The sequence below is a fragment of the Budorcas taxicolor genome, chromosome 19 (assembly GCF_023091745.1).
Source record: "Budorcas taxicolor isolate Tak-1 chromosome 19, Takin1.1, whole genome shotgun sequence".
Lineage (NCBI taxonomy): Eukaryota > Metazoa > Chordata > Mammalia > Artiodactyla > Bovidae > Budorcas > Budorcas taxicolor.
This window is the reverse complement of record NC_068928.1, coordinates 45,906,727-45,927,876: the sequence shown is the minus strand read 5'-3', so window position 1 is coordinate 45,927,876 and position 21,150 is coordinate 45,906,727. Positions and strand designations below refer to the sequence as shown.

General features: G+C 45.6%; 1 protein-coding gene across 2 annotated transcripts in view; it reads right to left on the bottom strand.

Moving 5' to 3' along the window:
- Positions 1-21,150, bottom strand: part of MYL4 (myosin light chain 4) — a 40,019-nt gene that overhangs the window by 6,046 nt on the left and 12,823 nt on the right. Inside the window, exons 1-3 of one of the 2 annotated variants that reach the window (XM_052658241.1) lie at positions 7,683-7,696; positions 7,295-7,451; positions 3,625-3,652 (exon numbers count right to left, since the gene is read on the bottom strand). In XM_052658241.1, coding sequence (XP_052514201.1) covers positions 3,625-3,652; positions 7,295-7,417 — 151 coding nt within the window. In that variant the 5' untranslated portion in view covers positions 7,418-7,451; positions 7,683-7,696. Of the gene's footprint in view, positions 1-3,624; positions 3,653-7,294; positions 7,452-7,682; positions 7,697-21,150 lie in introns of those variants that run through there. The other variant, XM_052658239.1, reaches the window with a different exon arrangement.

Genomic DNA, 21,150 nt, shown 5'->3' with positions numbered 1-21,150 from the left:
ATCTCAAGGTATATGAGAGATGACACTCATGGACTCTGAAGAAACTTTTTCTCAAAGTTCTATAGCAGCGAGCTGCCTGCTAGAGCAATGAGCAATGCTGATGATCCCTTTCCAAAGGGTTATGGAAATCTGGAGAGGGACAAGAGAAGGAAGTCAGGAGTCAGAAACTAGCTCCTAGAAGAAAAAAAATAAAATAAAATAAAAGAATTTGGGGCTATACCACCCAGAGATTACAAAGCTAAGAAAGGATTTGATGACTATCCTCAAATAGATGGAGGTTATCTAGAGAATGCTGGAAAGAATCACAGAATTTCTGAATTGAAGAGAATCGAATACCTTCACTTTGCAGAAGAGAAAATTCAGGTTTAAAGAAGTGACTTGCCCTAAGTCTCATGGCCACCAGTGGCAGATTAAGGGCTAATAGCCAAGTCTCCTGGTTCCAAAGCATGTTCTTCCAGCAAAACAGAAGATAATCATCTTCAGCTTCACCAAGGAGCAAAGGAAGAGATGGGAGCAAAATCAAAAGAGAAACAATTCAAATCCAACCTAAGGAACAATGCCTTCAAAGTCAGAGGAATGAAAGCCTGGAATCAGCCAAGTCCCAGCCCTGAAAATCTTCATGGAGGAAACAGGCAAACAGCTGTCCCAGTTGGCTTTGACCAGAATTCTCACTTGGGAAATGAAAATTTTTATCATTGATTTTCTAGCCTTCCTGTGCTCCACTGTGTTTGTATATACAATGAGTATAAATGTGGCTTGTTGTTATTGTTTAGTCGGTAAGTCATTTCTGACTCTTTTGCAACCCCATGGACTGTAGCCTGCCAGACTCCTCTGTTCATGGGATTTCCCAGGCAAGAATACTGGAGTGGGATGCCATTTCCATTTCCAGGGGATCTTCCTGACCCAGGGATCAAACCTGCGTCTCCTACATTGGCAGGCAGATTCTTTACCACTGAGCCACCTGGGAAGTCCATATATGTAACTAAAATGTATTAAAATTAATTTTAAGAATTTCACAGTACTCCAGATTATTGACAGAAAGTGAGTGTCAACAGGATAATACAAAAATGGAGTCAGATTTAGTTCACTATATTCAAAATGCATCGGCCATCATCATGCCCCTTTTGTGAGTAACTGGCTTTTTGGGAAGGGAAACTTGACAATAACTATTACAATTTTAAATGCACATAGACTTGACACCTTCCTGGTGGTCCTGTGGTTAAGAATCCGCCTTGCAATGCAGGACGCCAGTTCCATCCCTGGTCAAAAAACTAAGATCCCATATGTGTGTGCTTCGTCACTCAGTCGTGTCCGACTCTGCGACCTTGTGAACTGTAGCCCACCAGGCTTCCCTGTCCACGGGATTCTCCAGGCAAGAATACTGGAGTGAGTTGCCATTTCCTTCTCCAGAGGAATCTTCCCGACCCTGGGATCAAACCAGTGTCTCTTATGTCTCTCGCGTTGGCAGGTGAATTCTTTACCACTAGCGCCACCTGGGAAGCCCCAAGATCCCATATGCCGAGGAGCAGCTGCGCCCACTCTCCGCAACTAGAGAGTCTGCGAGCTGTCATATAAACTCCTGCATTACACGGTGAAGACTGTGCACGCCCCAGAGACCCGAGGCAGCCTAATTAATTAATTGTTAAGAATTAAAAAAAAATAAAATGCACATATCCTTTGACTCATTGCTAGGAAAGTCTCCTGGGGAAAGCATAATGATTTTTTCCCCCAGCTGGGGATAATCCAAAGGTCTAGCAATATGAGCTAATTGGATTAAAAACTACATCAACGTGTGAGAATCTATACAATGGCTTAAAAGAATGATGTAGAACTGTTTTTGTGTTAAATATTAGAAAACATATTTAAATAGATTATTAAATAATATATACCGTGTTATATATTGTTGAACCCAAATGTATATTAAATGAAAGATGCAGGACAGTGTATGCACCATAGGACTCAATCTGTGTAAACTTTACACATACATACATACTTACTGGTATAACATGATATATTTTTATCAAAGGATATGCAGACCTGTTAACAATGATTGTTTTGGAGAGAACAGGTCAGCATGAAAGGAAAGCAAGGGGAAAATATTTTTATTTTCATTACTTATTTTTAAGTAGTATACTAATTTTTATCACGTGCTTGTGTTAGTTTAATTTTTCAAATATAGCCAGTGCTTAAAATCACGGGGTTCGATCGGGTGACCTTTCAAGGTCCGTTCCAGTTCATATGATTTTCTGTCCAAGAGTGATTTGATGGGGGAAACAGAGGGATAAATTGCAGTGAGGGTGAAGCTCTAAAGTAGATATCACAAGATGAAACATTTCATTCTCAAGACACCAGAATCCTACAAAAGAAGGGCTGAGGGGCTTGTCTAGAAGCTACACTTAATAATATTTATATAACATTGAGAAAACAAATTGTCTTCATCAAAGATAGAGAAGAGTTGATGGAGACCACAGGTGGACTAGGGTCCCCCCAAGACACTGCTGGCCCTGCCACCATTAGGGGGTTGAGCGTCTTGGCAGACTTCACGATGCAGAGGGAGAGAGCTGGTAGCCTAAGGAGGGCTTTTCAATAACAGGAACAGAAATGATGGCTTTTAAATATCTTGGATTTTAGGGTCGAGAAAAGAAAAAAACTTTTTTTTTTGCTGTGCATCTGTTACGTTCCAGGCCATCTGGCAGAGCTGTTCAGAACGCAAGTCTGGAATCAGATTGCCTTAGTTGGAGTCCTGGCTCCACCACCAAATATCTGTGTGAGACTGTGCAGACCACCCAACCTCTTTGTGCCTCGGTTTTATCACCTATAAAGTGGGGTGGTGATAGTCCCTACCTCATGCTGCTGCTAAGTCACTTCAGTCGTGTCTGACTCTGTGCGACCCCATAGACGGCAGCCCACCAGGCTCCGCCACCCCTGGGATTCTCCAGGCAAGAACACTGGAGTGGGTTGCCATATCCTTCTCCAAGGCACGAAAGTGAAAAGTGAAAGTGAAGTCGCTCAGTTGTATCCGACTCTTAGTGACCCCATGGACTGCACCCTACCAGGCTCCTCCGTCCATGGGATTTTCCAGGCAAGAGTATTGGAGTGGGGTGCCATTGCCTTCTCCCCCTACCTCATAGGGTTGTGGTAAGAATGAAATAAATTAATCCATGTAAAGTGCTTAAGTAATAACAGTCAAAAAAGAGCAAACCCATACTTACTGTTTCGTTTTTGTTTGTTTGTGGTGGCGGTGTTTTTTGGATTGTTTTTTCAGCTGTACTGGGGATCTCGGTTCCCTGACAAGGGATTGAACCCTGACAGTGAAAGCCCAGAATGCTAACCATGAGGCCACCAGGGAATTCCCTATACTTGCTATTTTGCATAACTGTTCTCCAGTCGTGCCTTTGTGTACCCTGACTCAAATACAGGTTTGCCCTGATGATGGTGATGGAATGATGGTGATGGTGATGGTGGTGACGATGGTGATGCTCGTGATGATGATGATGGCGGTGGTGGTGATGGTGACGACAGTGACAGTGATGATTACTATCATGGTGATCATGACAACCCCTTCCCCAGGAGGCGCAACAACAGAGAGGGTGTGGTGAGGGTGTTGGAGTTATTAGTACTCACCTTCGATCTGGTCAGCAGTGAAGTCTATCTGTGGAGAGAAACAGAGGAATGAGGGCTGGGACTGCTAACGGCTTCCAGTGAGAAGCAGAAACGGCTTCCGGAGATGCTGGGTCACCTGCCGTAGACCCAGATGAGGAGGGAAGGAGATGGTGGGCTGAGAGTCAAACACTGGCCTCCTGACGACCCAGCCACAGCTGACAGCCTATCAAATACTGCAGCCTCCAAAGCTCTCTCAACACCACTTGTGAAGTGATGGCTCCAAGTGAGAGGGAAAGAGATGTGCTCGGAATAACTCCGGAGCCCACACGACTCCCTATTATAATTCCTTTGGGTCAAATGTAAATTCCATCCTAGCAGCTGTAAATGGTTTCTCCCCTTTCTACTTGACACTGACTTTCAGTCTACCTCCTTCAAGGAAGCCTTCCCTCACCCCCTTCCGCTCCAGCCCCTCCTTCAGCACACATCCCTCCCAGGCTCCCTGCAGGGAAGCCTAGTGTGGGCGAGCCCTGGATGCTTCCTGTTTTCCAGTCATGCCTTGATGTGTACCATGGCTCCTTAAAACCAGGGTCCCCCCTGGGCAGGGGATTTGTAAGGAAAAACCTGACACAGAGTAGGTACTCAAAAACTATTTTTTGCAAGAAGGAGTAAATTTTGGATTTTCCTCCCCTAAATTCAAATCTGAGTATAAGAGAAGCAGGTGGGAAGCTCTGAAGATGAATGAGAATGAACAAGCATGAGTCATCGTTTTAATTTAGCATCTTGCATGTTACTGCATGGTCTTTATCCACCACCACCCCCTCAAATCCGCTCTCCACGGGTGGTGGAAACCAATCCTGGAGCATCTTCTTCTTCCTACTTCTGGTTCTGCTGCTCTGTGCCCATCCGAAGCCGACCTCACTAATGAGAACCCCTGAAGGTGGCCAGAATGAGATAGGAGAGCAGGGAAAGGGTTACACTGTGTTGGGAAAGGAACTGGCTGTGCCCAGAATGGACTTTGCCAGCGGTGTAGGTGACGCTGGCCAGAAAGCTAAAGAAACCCCCTAAATGGGGCAAAGGATGCCTTGAAATGAACTCTCTGAGGAACGGTGCCACTTGCCTTCCTTTGCAATGCTTTCAGTCCCAGGAGTAAACATGTAAGAGATGTTAATATACAAACATAACATCAGAATATATAGTCATAACCACACACATTGGACTTAAGTTTACTTTTGCTTTATCTTGTTTTTAAATTTTTTCTACTTTATTGAGGTATAATTGACAAAACTGTAAGAGATTGAAAGTGTACACTGTGATGATTTAACATATGTATACATCGTGAAAGAATTCCTCCCACGTGTTAACTGATAATGCGCCACCTTATTTATTTATTTTCTATTTTATTTTTGTGAGAACACTTAGGTTCTACTCTATTGTGCTGTGCTAAGTCACTTCAGTCATGTCTGACTCTCTGTGACTCCATGAACCCGCCAGACTCCTCTGTCTATGAGATTTTCCAGGCAAGAACACTGGAGTGGGTTGCCTTTCCCTGGGATCTTCCCGACCCAGGGATCAAACCAGTGTCTCTCATGTCCCCTGTGGTGGCAGGTAGGTTCTTTACCACTAGTGCTACCTGAGAAGCCCTCTACCCTGTTAGCAAATTTCAATTATACAATACAGTATTACTGATTGTAGTCACCACGTTTTTCATTAGATCCTCAGACTGGCCCCTGGCAACAACTTTTCTACTCTCTGTTTCTACAGTTTGACTTTTTATTTTTATTTAAATTCCATAGGCATGTGCTACCACACAGTATTTGTCTTTCTCTGGTCTATTTCATTTATACTTTTGCTCTGTCTTTGAGCAAAGAACCTTCTAAGCAAAGGAACTGGGTAAGTATAAGAGGGGAAATGACCCTCATGAAAGATATCTAATTTTGTTTCCACTTTAAAGCAACTTCAACAACTCCTAGAACTGGAAGACCCAGACATGGAGAAGACAATTGCAACCAGAGGCAAGAAATTGGGGAAGGTGGGTGATGGAGGGGAAGTGATAGGCCAAAGAGAAGGCACTCCATTGATACCAGCAGGCGGCTCTTATCCAGACTAGGTTGACCCACCGGAATAGTACATTATCAGAAATACAGGTTTCCTGAAGGGCGAGATAGCTTTTCTTGCTAGGCTCTGCTCACAGAGGGAGTGGTGCATGACCTAGAAAAGCTTCAGGCACTTTCAAGGTTTTTTTTCTTTGCCTCAGCTTCCCCAGAGTGTCCCATAACCAAGCCCAGGGGTGGGGCAACTGCCTCCATCTCTTGGCCAAGCCAGTTCCGCTTAACTGGCTTGGAATGACCTTAGGTTAACCCTATGGTTCTGGGCACGGTGGCAGGTCCCCCAGGGCTGTGGGCACTAAGCAGAACCCTGGGAGAGCCAAGAAGCGTCATCCAGTTAGAGTTCTGGGGGCTAGTTTCCTGGCCTCTTTGTCATAGAACCAGGACCTGAGCTGTAATTTTGATCTGATTCCTCACCAACCCCCCAGCTCTGCCCTGAGGCTGAGATCCCCAAGGGCCCACCATTCCCAACCAGTTATTAATAGCTTTTCATACAAGTAGCCACTTGACCTCTTACATTCTGGCGCTGATGCTTAAAACTGCTTGAGTCTCCAGGGGGCTCTAACTCCCTCCTTCCTTGGCTCATCCCCTCCCAGTTCCATTCCTTAAGCAGCTGGGCCAGATAGCTGAGAGGCCTAAAATGACTGAATCAGCAGGCAGGGTCTACACCAGCTCCAAGGAGAGGAGCCTTCCAGTGTGAGAGGAGCAGGGCCGGGCAGAGAGGGAACAGGGCTGGGGCAGCCAAGGAAGCCTGGCCCAGCCCCCACACCTGCTGAGACAGAGGGTCTCAGACTGGGATGGGCCGGACCACTGCATACTCCACGCAGGAGCCCAGGGTAAGGGCACAGATGAGGAGGAAAGGAATTATAGACAGGCTGAGGGTCAAACACCAGTCTCCTGACCACTGGGCCACAACTGACGGCCTGTCAAGCGATGCAACCTCCAAAACTCCCAACACCTCTTGTGAAGTGAGGGCTCCAAGTGAGGGAGAAGGAGAAACACTGAATGATTCTAGAACGCACACGCAGGAAGGGTCCACCTGGGTAGGGAAAAGGAGAGGCAAGCTGGCTCTTCTCACCTTACCTAGGGTCTCCTTGCCCCCGCCACCCATCCACTGCAAGGGCCTTTGCAAGTGAAGCCCTTCCCAGACCCCAGCACACAGAGATCATGCTCCCTTGCTATTGACATCACCTACTTTGCAGTAAATCAGAAGTGATTATTCTGCGTCTTTTCTCTTAAAGATATCACACAGTCTTTTTTCTTCACTCTGGTGCCTGAAATATAGTTTGGGTGGTTGGTTGGCTGTGCCTCCCTGCCATTTCTGACTTTACTGAGCAAACGTGGGATAACAGAGCAGAGCTTCCTCAGCCAGGGCAGAAAGCTGTTCTTGAGGAAAAAGAACAGCTTACCAACCAAAAGAGCACTCCCCAGCACCTTCTCCATCGCCCCTGCGACTATGATCGGGGGCGCAGACACCTCAGCCCTCACCCCGGTCCAGCCTCCATGAAGCAGATCTCTGAGCTCCAGGGCCAAGAGAACCCTGAATGTCACCCCCACCCCCATCCCAGTGGCTGAGGCTCACTCACCTTTACACTCTTGGGGTCAAAGGCAGCTTCCTTGAGCGGCTCAGGAGGTGGGGCAGGAGACGGGGCTGGGGCTGTGGCTGGCTTGGCCACCTCCTTCTTAGGCTCAGGCTTCTTGGGAGGCATGTTGTCCTGTTGGGCTCTTCCGAGGAGGTGGGACCTAGGAAAGAATCAAGAGATGTGGATCGCCAGGGAGATGAGATGGGAGCCTGGGCCGCCTCCTGCCCCTTTTATCCTGGGCAGGAGCCCCCAGAGAGGGGCTGGGTGAGAGCGAGAGCAACTGCTGCTGACTATAAAAGGAAGAAACACCAGCAGGGCACAGCTGACAACTGTGTATTGTCACCAGGTTTGGGGCTACCAGCCCCCTCCCCCAGCCCTTCCTCCCCCCCACCTCACACTCCCCACGGCCTCCACCGCCAGGACGTGAAGGCTGATCCCTTCCTGTCAATTGGTGGACACCCAGAGGGGCCAGGGAAACAGAGCCTCTCAAAAATGCCAGAGTCCAGCCAGAGAGATGAGCTGACTTGAGCAGCTGATAACCCTCACACAAAGCCCAGGGGAGGGTCAGGCTTTTTTTAGCCCCTCCTGACCAGAGGCAGCCCACTGCACATTCCTTTTAAGCCAAGATCCTTTAAGCTGAAAGCCACTCTGGGGCCTCGGCTCTGCCCTGAGGTTCAACTCCAGCCTGCAGCACCGGAGCAACAGCTGGTCCGGCCAACCCGCACTGTCTCACACTCTCCCAAGACACAGGGTAAAACCCTCCATCTCTCAGAGCTGGCTCCCCAGGAACTCCCGCAGACCTCAGATTCCTGGGTTCACCCCCTACAGCTTCATTCATTCAACAAAAATGGAGCATGTAAATTGTGCCCAGCAGGGCCAGAGTGAGAAGCAGACAGTTCGGCTGAAAGTCAATGAGACTAGAGGTCAGAAAACTTGAGTCTCATTTTTACTATACCTGTAACTCACTCTGTGCCCGCTGGGTGTGTGTGTGTGTGTGTGTGTGTGTGTGTGTGTGTGTGTGTGTGTGCGTGTGTGTGCGTGTGTGTGTGTGTGTGTGTGTGATGCTTACTGTGTATCAGGCACTTGTAGTTAACTGTCATTCATACAAAATTTCCTTAAATCTTCACTACAATCCTGTAGGGCAGATATTATTATTACTCCCATTTTGTACATGAGGAGAATGAGACTAAAACTAGTCAAATAGCAAAGCCATTCAGCTAATGAGCTAAAAACTAGGATTAGGACAAAGGTGTATTTGATTCTAAAGTTTATGCTTGAATGCAGTGCATGAATGCTCAGTTGTGTCCAACTCTTTGCAACCCAGACTGTAGCCCACCAGGCTCCTCTGTCCATGGAATTTCCCAGGCAAGAATATTGAAGTGGGTTGCCATTTCCTACTCCAGGGGATCTTCCCGACCCAGGGATTAAACCAGAGTCTCCTGCATTGGCAGGCTGATTCTTTACCACTGTGCCACATGGGAAGACTTATGTTTGAATAATTGATACTATAATCCCATAGAGTGGGGGACACGAATGTTTGTGGTTCATCAGAAAGTTCAGGAAGAATACACACCAAACTGTCAACAGGACACACCCCTGGTGACTCGAAGGGTAAGGACAGGAGGATGACAGCAATTTTCAGGTTTTTAGTTTTTTCACTTCCTGTATTCATGGAAATGTTTACGAGCATGTACTGTTTTTATTTAAAAAAAAAAAAGTTGAAAGTTAAAAAAAAAAAGTTCAGAAAAACAATGATAAAAAAGCTTATCCGCTGCACAGAATTGTTTTGAGTTGAATCTTATAGCTCTATAGTTCAGAGGATGAAGAGAAATACAGCTGAGAGAAGCAGAAAAGTCAGAGCCTTTCTAGGCCTGGTTTCCTTTCCTATACAACAAGATTTCTAGAGCACCTAACACCTGGTACTCCAGAGTCCACATCTGCCCATTCTCTGGATTCCCTCAGCACAGGCTCCAGGTCCCACATCATCAGAGTCAAAAGGGCTCTTAGAGATCGTCTCATTCCCCCTGGTTTGACGAGGAACCTGAGGCCCAGGAGACTTCAGAGCTACCATGAGACCTTCAGCCGTTCACGGGCAGAGCTGGACCAGCTAATCCCAGCCCCCCGTGTCTACACGGTGCTCCTACACTATGTGCCCCTCTTGTACCCTGTACATGCTCCCTCCATCGGTGAGCAGAGAAGCCTCCAAGGAAAACAGGCAAGGGGCTTCCCAGGTGGACCAGTGGATAAGAATCTGCCTTGCAATGCAGGGGATGTGGGCACTATCCCTGCTTGGGAACTAAGATCCTATGTGCTGTGGAGCAACTAAGCCCATGCCACAACTAATGAGCCTGATGCCACAACTAGAGAGGCCCTGTGCCACAACTGAGAGCCCACACAGCCACATAGATAAATACATATTTTTTTAAAAAAGAGATACTGAGGCAGGAAAGGGGACCAGGACTCATCCAAGGGATCCTGGAGCAAGACTAGGGCCCAAACCCTAGGCCAGTCCTGTCCTGGGCTGGCATGGCAGCTCCTTGGCTCTTTTCTCCTCCCCCCACCCCTCCTGCCTTCTATCTTCCTTCTGGCTCCTTGTCACCTGCTGGCACCCTTCAGTATTCCCCAGCTGTCCTCTCCCTGACTACCTTCTCCAAGGGTGTTCGGGGCTCAGCTTATTGGCGATGAGGAAGGAGGGAGGAGGAAGCCCAGTCTCTCCTCTCTCTGACCCTAGTCACATTCCCTTCCTGGACGAGGTGCAGAGACAGCCACACTGTAGAAAGCTGCAGGCCAGGGACTTTCCTGATGGCGCAGTGGAGGACGGGAGTCTGCCTGCCAATTCAGGAGACACAGGTTCGATCCCTGGTCCCCTGGTCCGGGAAGACCCCACATGCCCTGGAGCAACACAGCCACACCTACTGAGCCTGTGGTCCACAATAAGAGAAGCCAGAAAGCTCGTTTCACCGCCGCAAGAAACCAGCACACCACAAGAGAATATAGCCCGCTTGTCGCAATTAGAGAAAGCCTGCACAGCAACAAAGACACAGTGCAACCAAAAACAGATACATAAATAAAAATTATTTTTAAAAAAGAAAGAAAGAAAGCAAGCTGCAGGCCAGAAGCTACAAGAGCCGAACGTTACTGGTCCTGACTGCCAGCCACTTCCCTGTCTGGGCCCCAGCTTCCTTATCTCTAAACTGAGAGATAATCAGGAGCTTTCAGTGGTCAACAGATATGTAAGGCTTCCTTAACTTGCTTCCGGCTGTAAGGGACATACCCCTGCCACTTCAATCAGTATGACACCTGCGTGTTTATATGCTGGAGGCCCCACAGTCATTTCCTAGGATATAGTTCTATGGTTTAAAAGTTTAAAAATAACCAGTTGAATAGAAGAACAAGTTATTCTAATCATTCTGGGAAGAAGTATGATCGCCAAAAGACAGGCAGCTGGAAGGCTGTCTTCCTTTCTTTTTCTTCTTTCTCCTCTTTTATTTATTCTTAAATTTTTTTTGTAATTGCTTTCAATTCTAAGGCAAAGCGAAGTGTCCAGCCTGCTTGGGAACAGAGCTCTGAGGTTAGAAACCTGAGAACGCTGAACTGGGCTGGGGGATCTGGAAACATAGAAAAGGCGTGGGCTTTAGAGGCAGACAAGCACAAGTCTGAATCCTGATTTTGCCATTTCTAAATCTTGGGCCCAGCACCCTCAGGATCCTCAACAGTAAACATTTTCTTCTCAAGCTGTTGTGAAATTTGTATGAAATAATAGTTAGGCACCACAAACCATCTCTGGCACAGAGGAAACAAGAGTTGTCAACTTCACTTTGCTTTCTGAGGCAGAGGAAGCTAGGGGTGGGCTCTGGTTTCTCAGGCTTCCCAGAAAAACAGCCAGGAGAGGGGCCCACAGGAGGGAGGGATGACGAAGGTGGCAGTGGCTAACGTGCTTGTAAGGTGTGGGTTTAGGAACTAGAAAGAGGTGGAAGGGAACGGGAGAGGGGAAGGGCAGCCATTGGGTACCCACGGAGTGAAATATTTGTGGCTCGGAAAGCATGTAGCCACTCCCTGGGGCCAGGCAGCCTACCTGTCAGCCACATTCAGGCGAGGAACCTACCTGCCTGAAACCCCAGTGGGGAAGGAGATGCTCCTCAAATCAATTTCTGATTCTCTTTAAGCAACCCCAGCTAAAAGCAAAGTGGCTAGCACTTCAGAAGTGACTAGAGGGGCGCTATGGTTTCCCAGGAAGAAACATGCATCAAGAGTCAAGATACCTGACACTTGCCTGGAAAATCCCATGGGTGAAGGAGCCTGGTAGGCTGTAGTCCATGGGGTCGCACAGAGTCGGACACGACTGAAGCAACTTAGCAGCAGCAGCAGCAGCCTTGTCATTACTCAAACTCAGTGATGCCCACAGTTCATGAGACCCCAGGAACTGGATCAGAGGTTCCACTTTCTTATGGTCCTCCTTCTGCCTCACAGTCACTGACATTTGCTTCCAATTTCATCCACACAGAGTACTCTTAAGGCTTAAAGAATCTACCTTCCAGGAAACGGAAGAGATGTGGGTTCGATCCCTGGGTTGGGAGGATCCCCTGGAGGAGGGCATAGCAACCCACTCCAGTATTCTTGCCTGGAGAACCCCATGGACAGAAGAGCCTGGCGGGCTACAGTCCATGGGATTCCAAAGAGTAAGACACCATTGAGCGCACACACACTCCTGAGAGTACCCTTCAGGGGGCCTATGGCAGGGTTTTATCCTTCAATAGGTATTGACCAATCAAAGCAAAGGAAAGAAGAGGTAGCAAGAACCGGCAGCCTGACTACGGCCCCAGGGAGTCATCACATGGTCCCCAGCCAGAGTGGGTCCAGCCACTCACATGCTGCCACCAGAAGGAGGAGATGGAAAACGCAGAACAGTTCACACCAATCAGCTTACACCACATGTTGAATCTGGACAAATGCACAGCCCGGGACCGACTGGGCTGGGCTGACACACACTTACACATCCTCCTCCCTTCGCCTCTGACCACCAGCGTCTGTGTCCTGCCGAGAGAGATCAGTTAGAGCCTTCTGCCGGGGATCAAACACTGCTGACAACAGGCCTGGCTGTTAATGCCTTGTTCTTGTCACCACCCCCCTGCTCTCTTCTGACCAGTGTCTCATCAGCTGGACATCATGGGGCAATCCCTGGCCAATACTGCTTTTATCTGTTCCTATAGAGGGCACTGGACAAGCCAGGCTCTGCCGCAAGGACCCACTCAGGAGTTAGAGTCCTGGGTCAGAGTCCTGATTAATTTGCCAATTAGACAACTAGTTAACTTATCTTATTTATTTGTTTGGCAATATCAGATATTGTGACACATGGGACCTTCTATCTTTCTTGAAGCCTGTGGGATTTTTTTTTTAAGTTGCAACATGCAGGATCTTTAGCTGTGGCATGAGAACTCTTAGTAGTGCATGTGGGATCTAGTCCCCTGACCAGGGATCAAACCCAAGCCCCTGCATTGGGAGCACGGAGTCTTAGCCACCGGACCACCAGGGAAGTCCCCTTAGTTAACTTCTTTATATTTCAGTTTTCCCATCTGTAAAATGGGGCTGCTAATATGACCTGTGACTGTGAGGATTAAATGAGTTTATATAGGTGATAATGCTTAGAGCAGTGCCTAGCTCCGAGCAAGTGCTCAAAATCCTTAAACTTGATTGAACCATTGTGACTGGTGCGCCCCCCAAGGTCAACTGTGGAAGAATTATAAACAGGAAATACCAAGAAATGAAGACAATTGTGAGATACTCCTTGGGCAAGGGAGACCCCACTCTGAACTGGTGCGAGTGAGGGGTGGCTCTGGTTTATGGCAGGAGGTGGCCAGGCATGGCTGTGGAATGGGAGGAAAAAGAAGAGTGTGTCTGAGGTTTTCATCGCTCTTCTCTGCAATTTCTTAGGACAGTGATGCGACATCACCTTCAGGATTCAAACTGCTAGTTCACACAACAATGAGAATGTGCTTAGTGCCACTGAACTATATGTTAAATATGGTTAAAATAGTATTTTTCAGGACTTCTCTGGTGGTCTAGTGGTTAAGAATCTGCCTTCCAGTGCAGGGGACATGGGTTCAATCCCTGGTCCAAAAATTAAGATTCTACCTGCACTGGGGCAACTATGGAACCCACGTGCTCCAGAGCCCTTGCATCGCGACTAGAGAGATGCCTGAGAGCCCCAACTAAGACCAATAATTTTTTTTTAACAGTATGTTTTATATTATGTGACTTTTACTATAATAAAAACAGTTTTTAAAATCAACGCTATTTTATGTTATAATTTTTAAAGTGGGAGATGGGTTCGTGTTTACTAGTTTTATGCTTCATAACTTACATAAACATTACATATATTCTTTTATAAGTATCAAATGCTTCAAAATCAATATATTTAAAAATAAAAAAGTTATCAATGAACTTTTTGTGCCCTGGAGCATTAAAATCTATCCTTCTACTTATCACTTGGTGGAAAACGTTCAGGGTGGATGGATAGATAAATGCACTCTTTTGATTGGGCCAGGGAGTGTACACAAAAATCAAAATTTATCAAACTGTACAAATCAATGCATGTGCCTATCCTTGTATGTCAGTGATTCCCCAACAAAATTCTGTAAAACAAACAAACAAACAAAAAAACACTGATCCCGGTGCTGGTAAGGGTAACATCGGGGCATTGAAGATGCAGTGTGCTTATGAGGAGCCAGTAAAAGACAGGAGGGGGAACTGAACTTTGGACAGTTGTTTCCTCTCTGCATCCCCTCAACTCTGCAAGCAAATGAACTGCAATCTAAAAAGCACTTCCCCCTAAGGTTGCTTCTCCCATGGGAGGTGGAGGGCAAAGGGTGATGTCTGACATGAGGAGTTATTTTGTGGGGTTGGGTCTGACTGACTTGGGAGTTTTGATGCCTAGGGTTCTCAGTTCTAGGACTCACCCACCCCTGACCCTCGCCCCCTGAGCTAAATGGCATGGACACACATTGTTGAACAGAGCAACTTATGTACCCATGGGCAAAATAACAAGACAGGTGAAGAGAACATACAACCCACTTGATTACAGATTGTCCTTTAAGTAGAAAGGTGACCAGGACAGACCAAGATTTTAAAAGTAGGTTAATAAACCTGTTAAAGGTGGTTCAAACAGCAAAGGATCTGCCTGCAATGCAGGAGGCTCAGGTTCTATCCCTCGCTCAGGAAGATCCCCTGGAGAGGGGATGATTGCCCTCTCCAGTATTGCCCGGAGAGTCCTGTGGTCAGAGGAGCCCCGCGGGCTACAGTCCACGGGGTCGCAAAGAGCTGCACCTAACTGATCGACTAACACTTTCACTTTCAAAACAGATAAAGGCAAATATTACCAATATGCCACCAGAATGAGAAAACATAAAGAAGAATCAAACAGAAATATCACATATAGAAAAGTAGAATAGTTGAAATAAGGAAAACAACTTTAATAAAATAAGCAATGTTAGGCATAAAAAATGAAGAACTAAAATTGAGCACATAGACTTGAAAATTGGTGGAACGGACATAGCTGGGAAATGTATTAGGGAACTGAAAGAGAATATATCCCAGAAAAAGAAAAGACAGGCAAAGAAACGGAAAGGCTAAGAAATATGAGGGATAGAAGCAGTAGTGCTTCGTGGTTAGAAGAGCAATCAAGCTAAGTATACATCCGAAAAAAACTTCACATAAGATCATAAGGGACATGAACAGGATATTCACCTTACCATGATTTGTGGTGGCAGGACTTGGAAGCAATCTGGGTCTCCGTCACTGGGAATCCCTGGGTAAGAGGCATAGGCACCATGAAAGAGTGTGTAGCAGTTAGAAGCAAAGGATTAGATGCACACACAAAAGAAACACAGTGATAAGTGAGAAACTGAATGAGATATAAGCCATGATAATACTTCTATAAATTTAAAAATATATGCGTATATAAATGGCAACCCACTCCAGTATTCTTGCCTGGAGAATCCCATGGACGGAGGAGCCTGGTAGGCTACAGTCCATGGGGTCGCAATGAGTCGGACATGACTGAGCGACTTCACCATATATATATATATGGACTACCATGTCTAAAATAGATAGCTAGTGGGAAGTGTCTGTGTAGCACAGAGAGCTCAGCTCAGTGCTCTGTGGTGATCCCGATGGTTGGGATGGGGTAGGGTGGGTTGGGATGGGAATGAGGCTCAAGAAGAGGTGGATATGTGTATACATATATCTGATTCACTTTGTTGAATAGCAAAAACTAACACAACATTGTAAAGCAATTATACTCCAATTAGAAAAAAGAAGTAGAGAAAATAATTAAAATTGGGAAAAAAAATGTGCAGACAATCTTACTGATATCATATTGGTTATGAAGGAGCTAAAATTGAAGCTTCAAAGAAAGAAAATGCTTATTTGCAAATGAGCTAGACAGAGATGAGAATTTATGCTAAAATTGAAATTTCTCATGGTGCAAATTAGTGCAAAATTTTCTAACATAAATACACAGGAGATTTTCATTGTAATCAATAGTATTATGTAAATTGGCTGCAAAAACAAGGAGAAAGTTTAAATGTTGGTATTAATACATCTTAGAGTTGCTTTTTAATTTATGTGATATCTCTTTGAATTTCATGTGAATAACACTGATTGACAGGAGAACTGGTAAATTTACTTATCTTGGATATATCTTGGGCTTCCCTGGTGGCTCAGAGGGTAAAGCGTCTGCCTACAATGTGGGAGACCCAGGTTTGATCCCTGAATCGGGAAGATCCCCTGGAGAAGGAAATGGCAACCCACTCCAGTATTCTTGCCTGGAGAATCCCATGGATGGAGGAGCCTGGTGGGCTACAGTCCACAGGGTTGCAAAGGGTCGGACACGACTGAGCAACTTCACTTTCATTTCACTTTTAGAGCTGCTTTTCAATTTATGCAAATATCTCTTTGAATTTCATGTGAATAATATTGACTGACAGGAGAGTTGGTGAATTTACTTATCTTGGACATAGCTTTGAAACTGATATAAGCTTTTGCTTCAAAGTTAAATCAATGATAAAACGAAGCAATTTTGTCAGTCTGGATGCAGATATTGAAGTGATTTTTTTGGTATTTGATTCAGTTACTGGAAAATTTTAAAGCATGCTTGGAACAACTCATGTACATGAATCTACTTTTCAACTGTGAATTTTATGGTCTAAAAACAGTTCAAGTATTTCTGATGAAAATTTAGCTTCCAAATTGAGGTACACTGTAAGAGTAAAACACACAGTGGATTTTGAAGACAAAATAGTACGTAATATATCTCATTAGTAATTTTTATATTGATTACATCTTGAGATAAAATTTTGGGTACACTGGGTAGAATAAAATACATGAAAGAGTTTAAAATACATACATACTAGAAGAAGAAACTATTATTCAAGAACACACATAAGCAAAAGAAATACATATTAAAAATATCTGATGGTTGCCTAATGCTATAATGCTGAGTGTAGCTTAGATGGAAAGGGTAATGAGATAAGCAGGAATAAATAATCAATTAAACAAGAGAAGCCTTATATGAACCATTGATGAAAGAAGGCTATAAGTCAAGGAGAGTGATTAACCCAGTCCTCTGTATAGATTCCTTGCCACCAAGGAAAGAGAAAAAAAGCAATGAGTCACCTGAAGTCTCAGCGACTCTTAAGGCCCAGGGCACCCAAGGTAAAAGCAGAAAACAAGTAGAAAAGCATCTAAAATCAAAATTTCAGGGAGTACTGTAGCACCGGCTCTCAGAGCACTTAAATCGTTTTCTCAAACTTCATTTCCTCGGCTATTTTAGTTCAGATGGAAAATGCTACATATGCTTGACCTCGCCACTCAATAGTCAGCCTCAATGGTTGAAGCTAATTTCTGTGCTGAGGTCAAGGCAGTGCCGCCTAGTGGCGCATCTGTGAACTGCACTGCGGGAGAAGGACGCCGGGAGGGCCCCTGCAACAGGTGGGTGAGAGTCAGCCTGAGGACCAAAAGCTGAGCCCAGGACAGCTGGTGTTTGGCAAGGCGACTTATAGAAGAAACGCAGCAAAGGGCAAGTTGGAATTCTCACCAGTCATCCGAACTGTGTTCTCCGAGACATCCTGACAGCTGCAAGGGACTTTAGAGGCCCAGAGGAAAGAGGATGACTTGCCCAAGGTCACACTGTAAATCATGGCAGACGTTGGACAAGAAGCTAGGACACTACTCTATAACAACGGTAGAAGCTGAAATTGCTGATGGGGATTCCCTTTAGGAGAGGCCTGCTGCCCCCCCTCCAGGGAGCATGGAAGCAAGAAGGCATCAGTGGAAGAGCTGGCCTGGCACCCAGAGTATGGATGGCTCTAAGTAAGGAGGAAGCGACTCAGACTCTTAACAGGCACTTATTCTCAGCATGTGGTTTCAGTACTAAAGATGATTCTCTTTTCTCAGTTTCCCTTTACACCAGTTTCTTCTTTTACTTCTTGAATTCTGACTTCCTCCCTAGCACTCCATCGACCACTGGTCTGTGGCTAGATCTGCGGTCTTAAATACCTCAAGGTCTTCTCAGCTGTACTTACAACACTGAAGTTGTCACTGACCCTCTTTTCCTTCATCTCCTTTATCCAGACTACTCTCATTCACTCATTCAGCACTTAATGAGCACCCACAGTAGACAGGTACTCTGACTAAGATGAGTAAGAGGCCATCCCTGACCCCAGGGAGCTCACTGTCTGGTATGGAGGACTGTTGTTACTCGTTGCTAAGTCGTGTCCAAATCTTTGCAACCTCATGGACTGCAGCATGCCAACTCCTCTGTCCTCCACTGTCTCCTGGAGCTTGCTCAAGTTCATGTCATTGAGTCAGTGATGCTTATCTAACCATCTCATCCTCTGCCACCACCCCCTCCTTTTCTTTTGGTATAGAGAATGCAAATGTATAAATCAATACAGTTTTAATATCATGATAAATAGCCTCACTAAGTTTTATAAGGTGTAACATAACCCCTCAAAAGAAAGCACTTAGAATCCTACCTGAAAAATATCTCAAGTCCCAGTTTCCTTCCTAAATTGTTCAAGCTCCACATTTTCAATTGGCCTTTGGACATTTCTCACCTGAAGCACTTCAAACTCAGTATGTTTTAAACCTAGTAATTACTTTGCCGACTAAGGTCCATCTAGTCAAGGCTATGGTTTTTCCAGTAGTCATGTATGGATGTGAGAGTTGGACTGTGAAGAAGGCTGAGCGCCGAAGAATTGATGCTTTTGAACTGTGGTGTTGGAGAAGACTCTTGAGAGTCCCTTGGACTGCAAGGAGATCCAACCAGTCCATTCTGAAGGAGATCAGCCCTGGGATTTCTTTGGAAGGAATGATGCTAAAGCTGAAACTCCAGGACTTTGGTCACCTCATGCGAAGAGTTGACTCATTTGAAAAGATTCTGATGCTGGGAGGGATTGGGGGCAGGAGGAGAAGGGGATGACAGAGGATGAGATGGCTGGATGGCATCACTGACTCGATGGACGTGGGTCTGAGTGAACTCCAGGAGTTGGTGATGGACAGGGAGGCCTGGTGTGCTGAGGTTCATGGAGTCACAAAGAGTCGGACACGACTGAGAGACTGAACTGAACTGAATCACCCATCTCCCAAATCACATATTTGTGACACAAAAACAAATAAACAATAATAACAACGTCTACTTAAGATGACTATGGTGTATACTCAAGACTGGAATCAATCAAGTCTGTGTTTAAACCATCGCTGAACAATTTATTTAGAGAAAAATGAAAGCCTCCCTAGAACATAGAAAAGGGAGAAACAAAGAGTCTATTACTCGGTTGGTGTCCTCTCCAAATGATACAGATATTTTTTGTCTAGCACGTGTGTTCAGTGGTATCTGACTTTTTGAGACCCCATGGACTATAGCACACCAAGCTCCTCTGTCCATTAAATTCTTCAGGCAAGAACACTGGAGAGGGTTGCCATTTCGTACTTCAGGGGATCTTCCCAATCGAGGGATTGAACCGTGTTTCTTGTGTCTCCTGCATTGGCAGGCGGATTCTTCACCACTGCACCAACTAGCAGTCAGACATATATGCCCCTTCCAAGGAAAAGGAGATAATAGCCAGTAAGATCATCCAATTCACTCTTTTGGTTCAAAGTCTTTACTCATCAAGCTGCCTTCTGGTTAGAATCTTAATGCCCTAAGGAGAAGGAATTAGATAAGAATATTTCTCACTATAAACGAGTAACTCAGAACCATTTCCATTTCCATCAACCACCTAGGATCCTACCATAACAGAAACTGAAAGTTGCCTACACTCCCTAGGAGCCTCTTTGCTGCATTCCCAGCCCCTACTCTCTTCTCCAGTTCACATAATCCTCAGCTGTTAACATAATCTTTCTCCAATTCCATTCTCATGAGGTCATTCCCCAGCTCTGTCACCCCTGGCAGCTCTCTTGGTCTATTTTATCAGTCTAAAGTCATCAGCCTGGAACCCAGAGTTTATCAACTGTCCCCAACATTGCGATTTCAACCAAGCTTACATAACCCTCACTCCAGACAAGTTAATTTGCCTGCCATTTATCACTTTCCCTTTGAGTTTGCAGAGTCCTTGAGCCTTAGACCCTGCAGCACATCTCAGTGCTTACCTCAACCAAGACGCATATTCTGATGAACCTCAACACTTCAGACACTGACTTGACTTTGAATATCTCAAGAACATGTGGACAAGGCCAGCATATAGAGGGACAAGGCCCTCTATATCCAGAGAAGGGAAAGTGTTAGTTGCTGAGTTGTGTGCAACTCTTTGCAACCCCATGGATGTAAGCTGCCAGGCTTCTCTGTCCATGGAATCCTCCAGGCAAGAATTCTGGAGTGGGCAGCCATTCTCTTCTCTAGGGGATCTTCCCGACCCAGCGATCAAACCCCAGTCTCCTGCATTGCAGGTGGATTCTTTACTGTCTGAGCCACCAGGGAAGCCCAATGTCCAGAGTGGGGGAGTCAAAAAAGCATCAAGGGGGACTTCCTTGACTATTCAGTGGTTAAGACTTCACCTTCCAGTGCAGGGGGTGCATGTTCAGTCCCTAGTCAGGGAGCTCAGATCTCACATGCCTCAGTGCCCAGAAAAACTTAAAAAGCAGAGAAGCAATATTGTAAAAAACTTACTAAAGACTTTAAAATGGTCCACATTAAAAAAAAATTTTTTTTAAAGCATCACGGGACTTCCCTGGAGGGTCAGTGGTTAAGAATCTATGCTTCCCCTGCAGGGGATGCGATCGCTGGTCAGGGAACTAAAGATCCCATGTGCAGCTTGATGGAGCCAAAAAAAAAAAAGAGCATCAAATTATGATCAGTAAGAGATAAATTAAGTGGTCAAGCCATTCAATTATCAGATATTAAAAAATGTTTATAGATTTATAATAGTTTAAAATCTGTTCATATTTGTACAGGGCACTCTGCTAGGTGATGGGGATATCATGAGAAGCCAAAGTCCCTGCCTTCATGGAACTTATTGTCATTGTCGTTCAGTCTCCCAGTCATGTCCAACTCTTTGCAACCCCATGGACTGCAGCACGCCAGACCTCCCTGTCCCTCACCATCTCCCAGAGTTTGCCTGAGTTCACGTTCACTGCATCGGTGATGCCATCCAGCCATCTCATCGTCTGACACCCTCTTATCCTTCTGCACTTGATCTTTCCCAGCATCAGGGACTTTTCCAGTGAGTCGTCTATTCACATCAGATGACCAAAATACTGGAGCGTCAGCTTCAGCATCAGTCCTTCCAGTGAATATTCAGGATTGATCTCCCTTAAGATTGACTGGTTTAATACACCACATTAACAAATTAAAAAATAAAAGC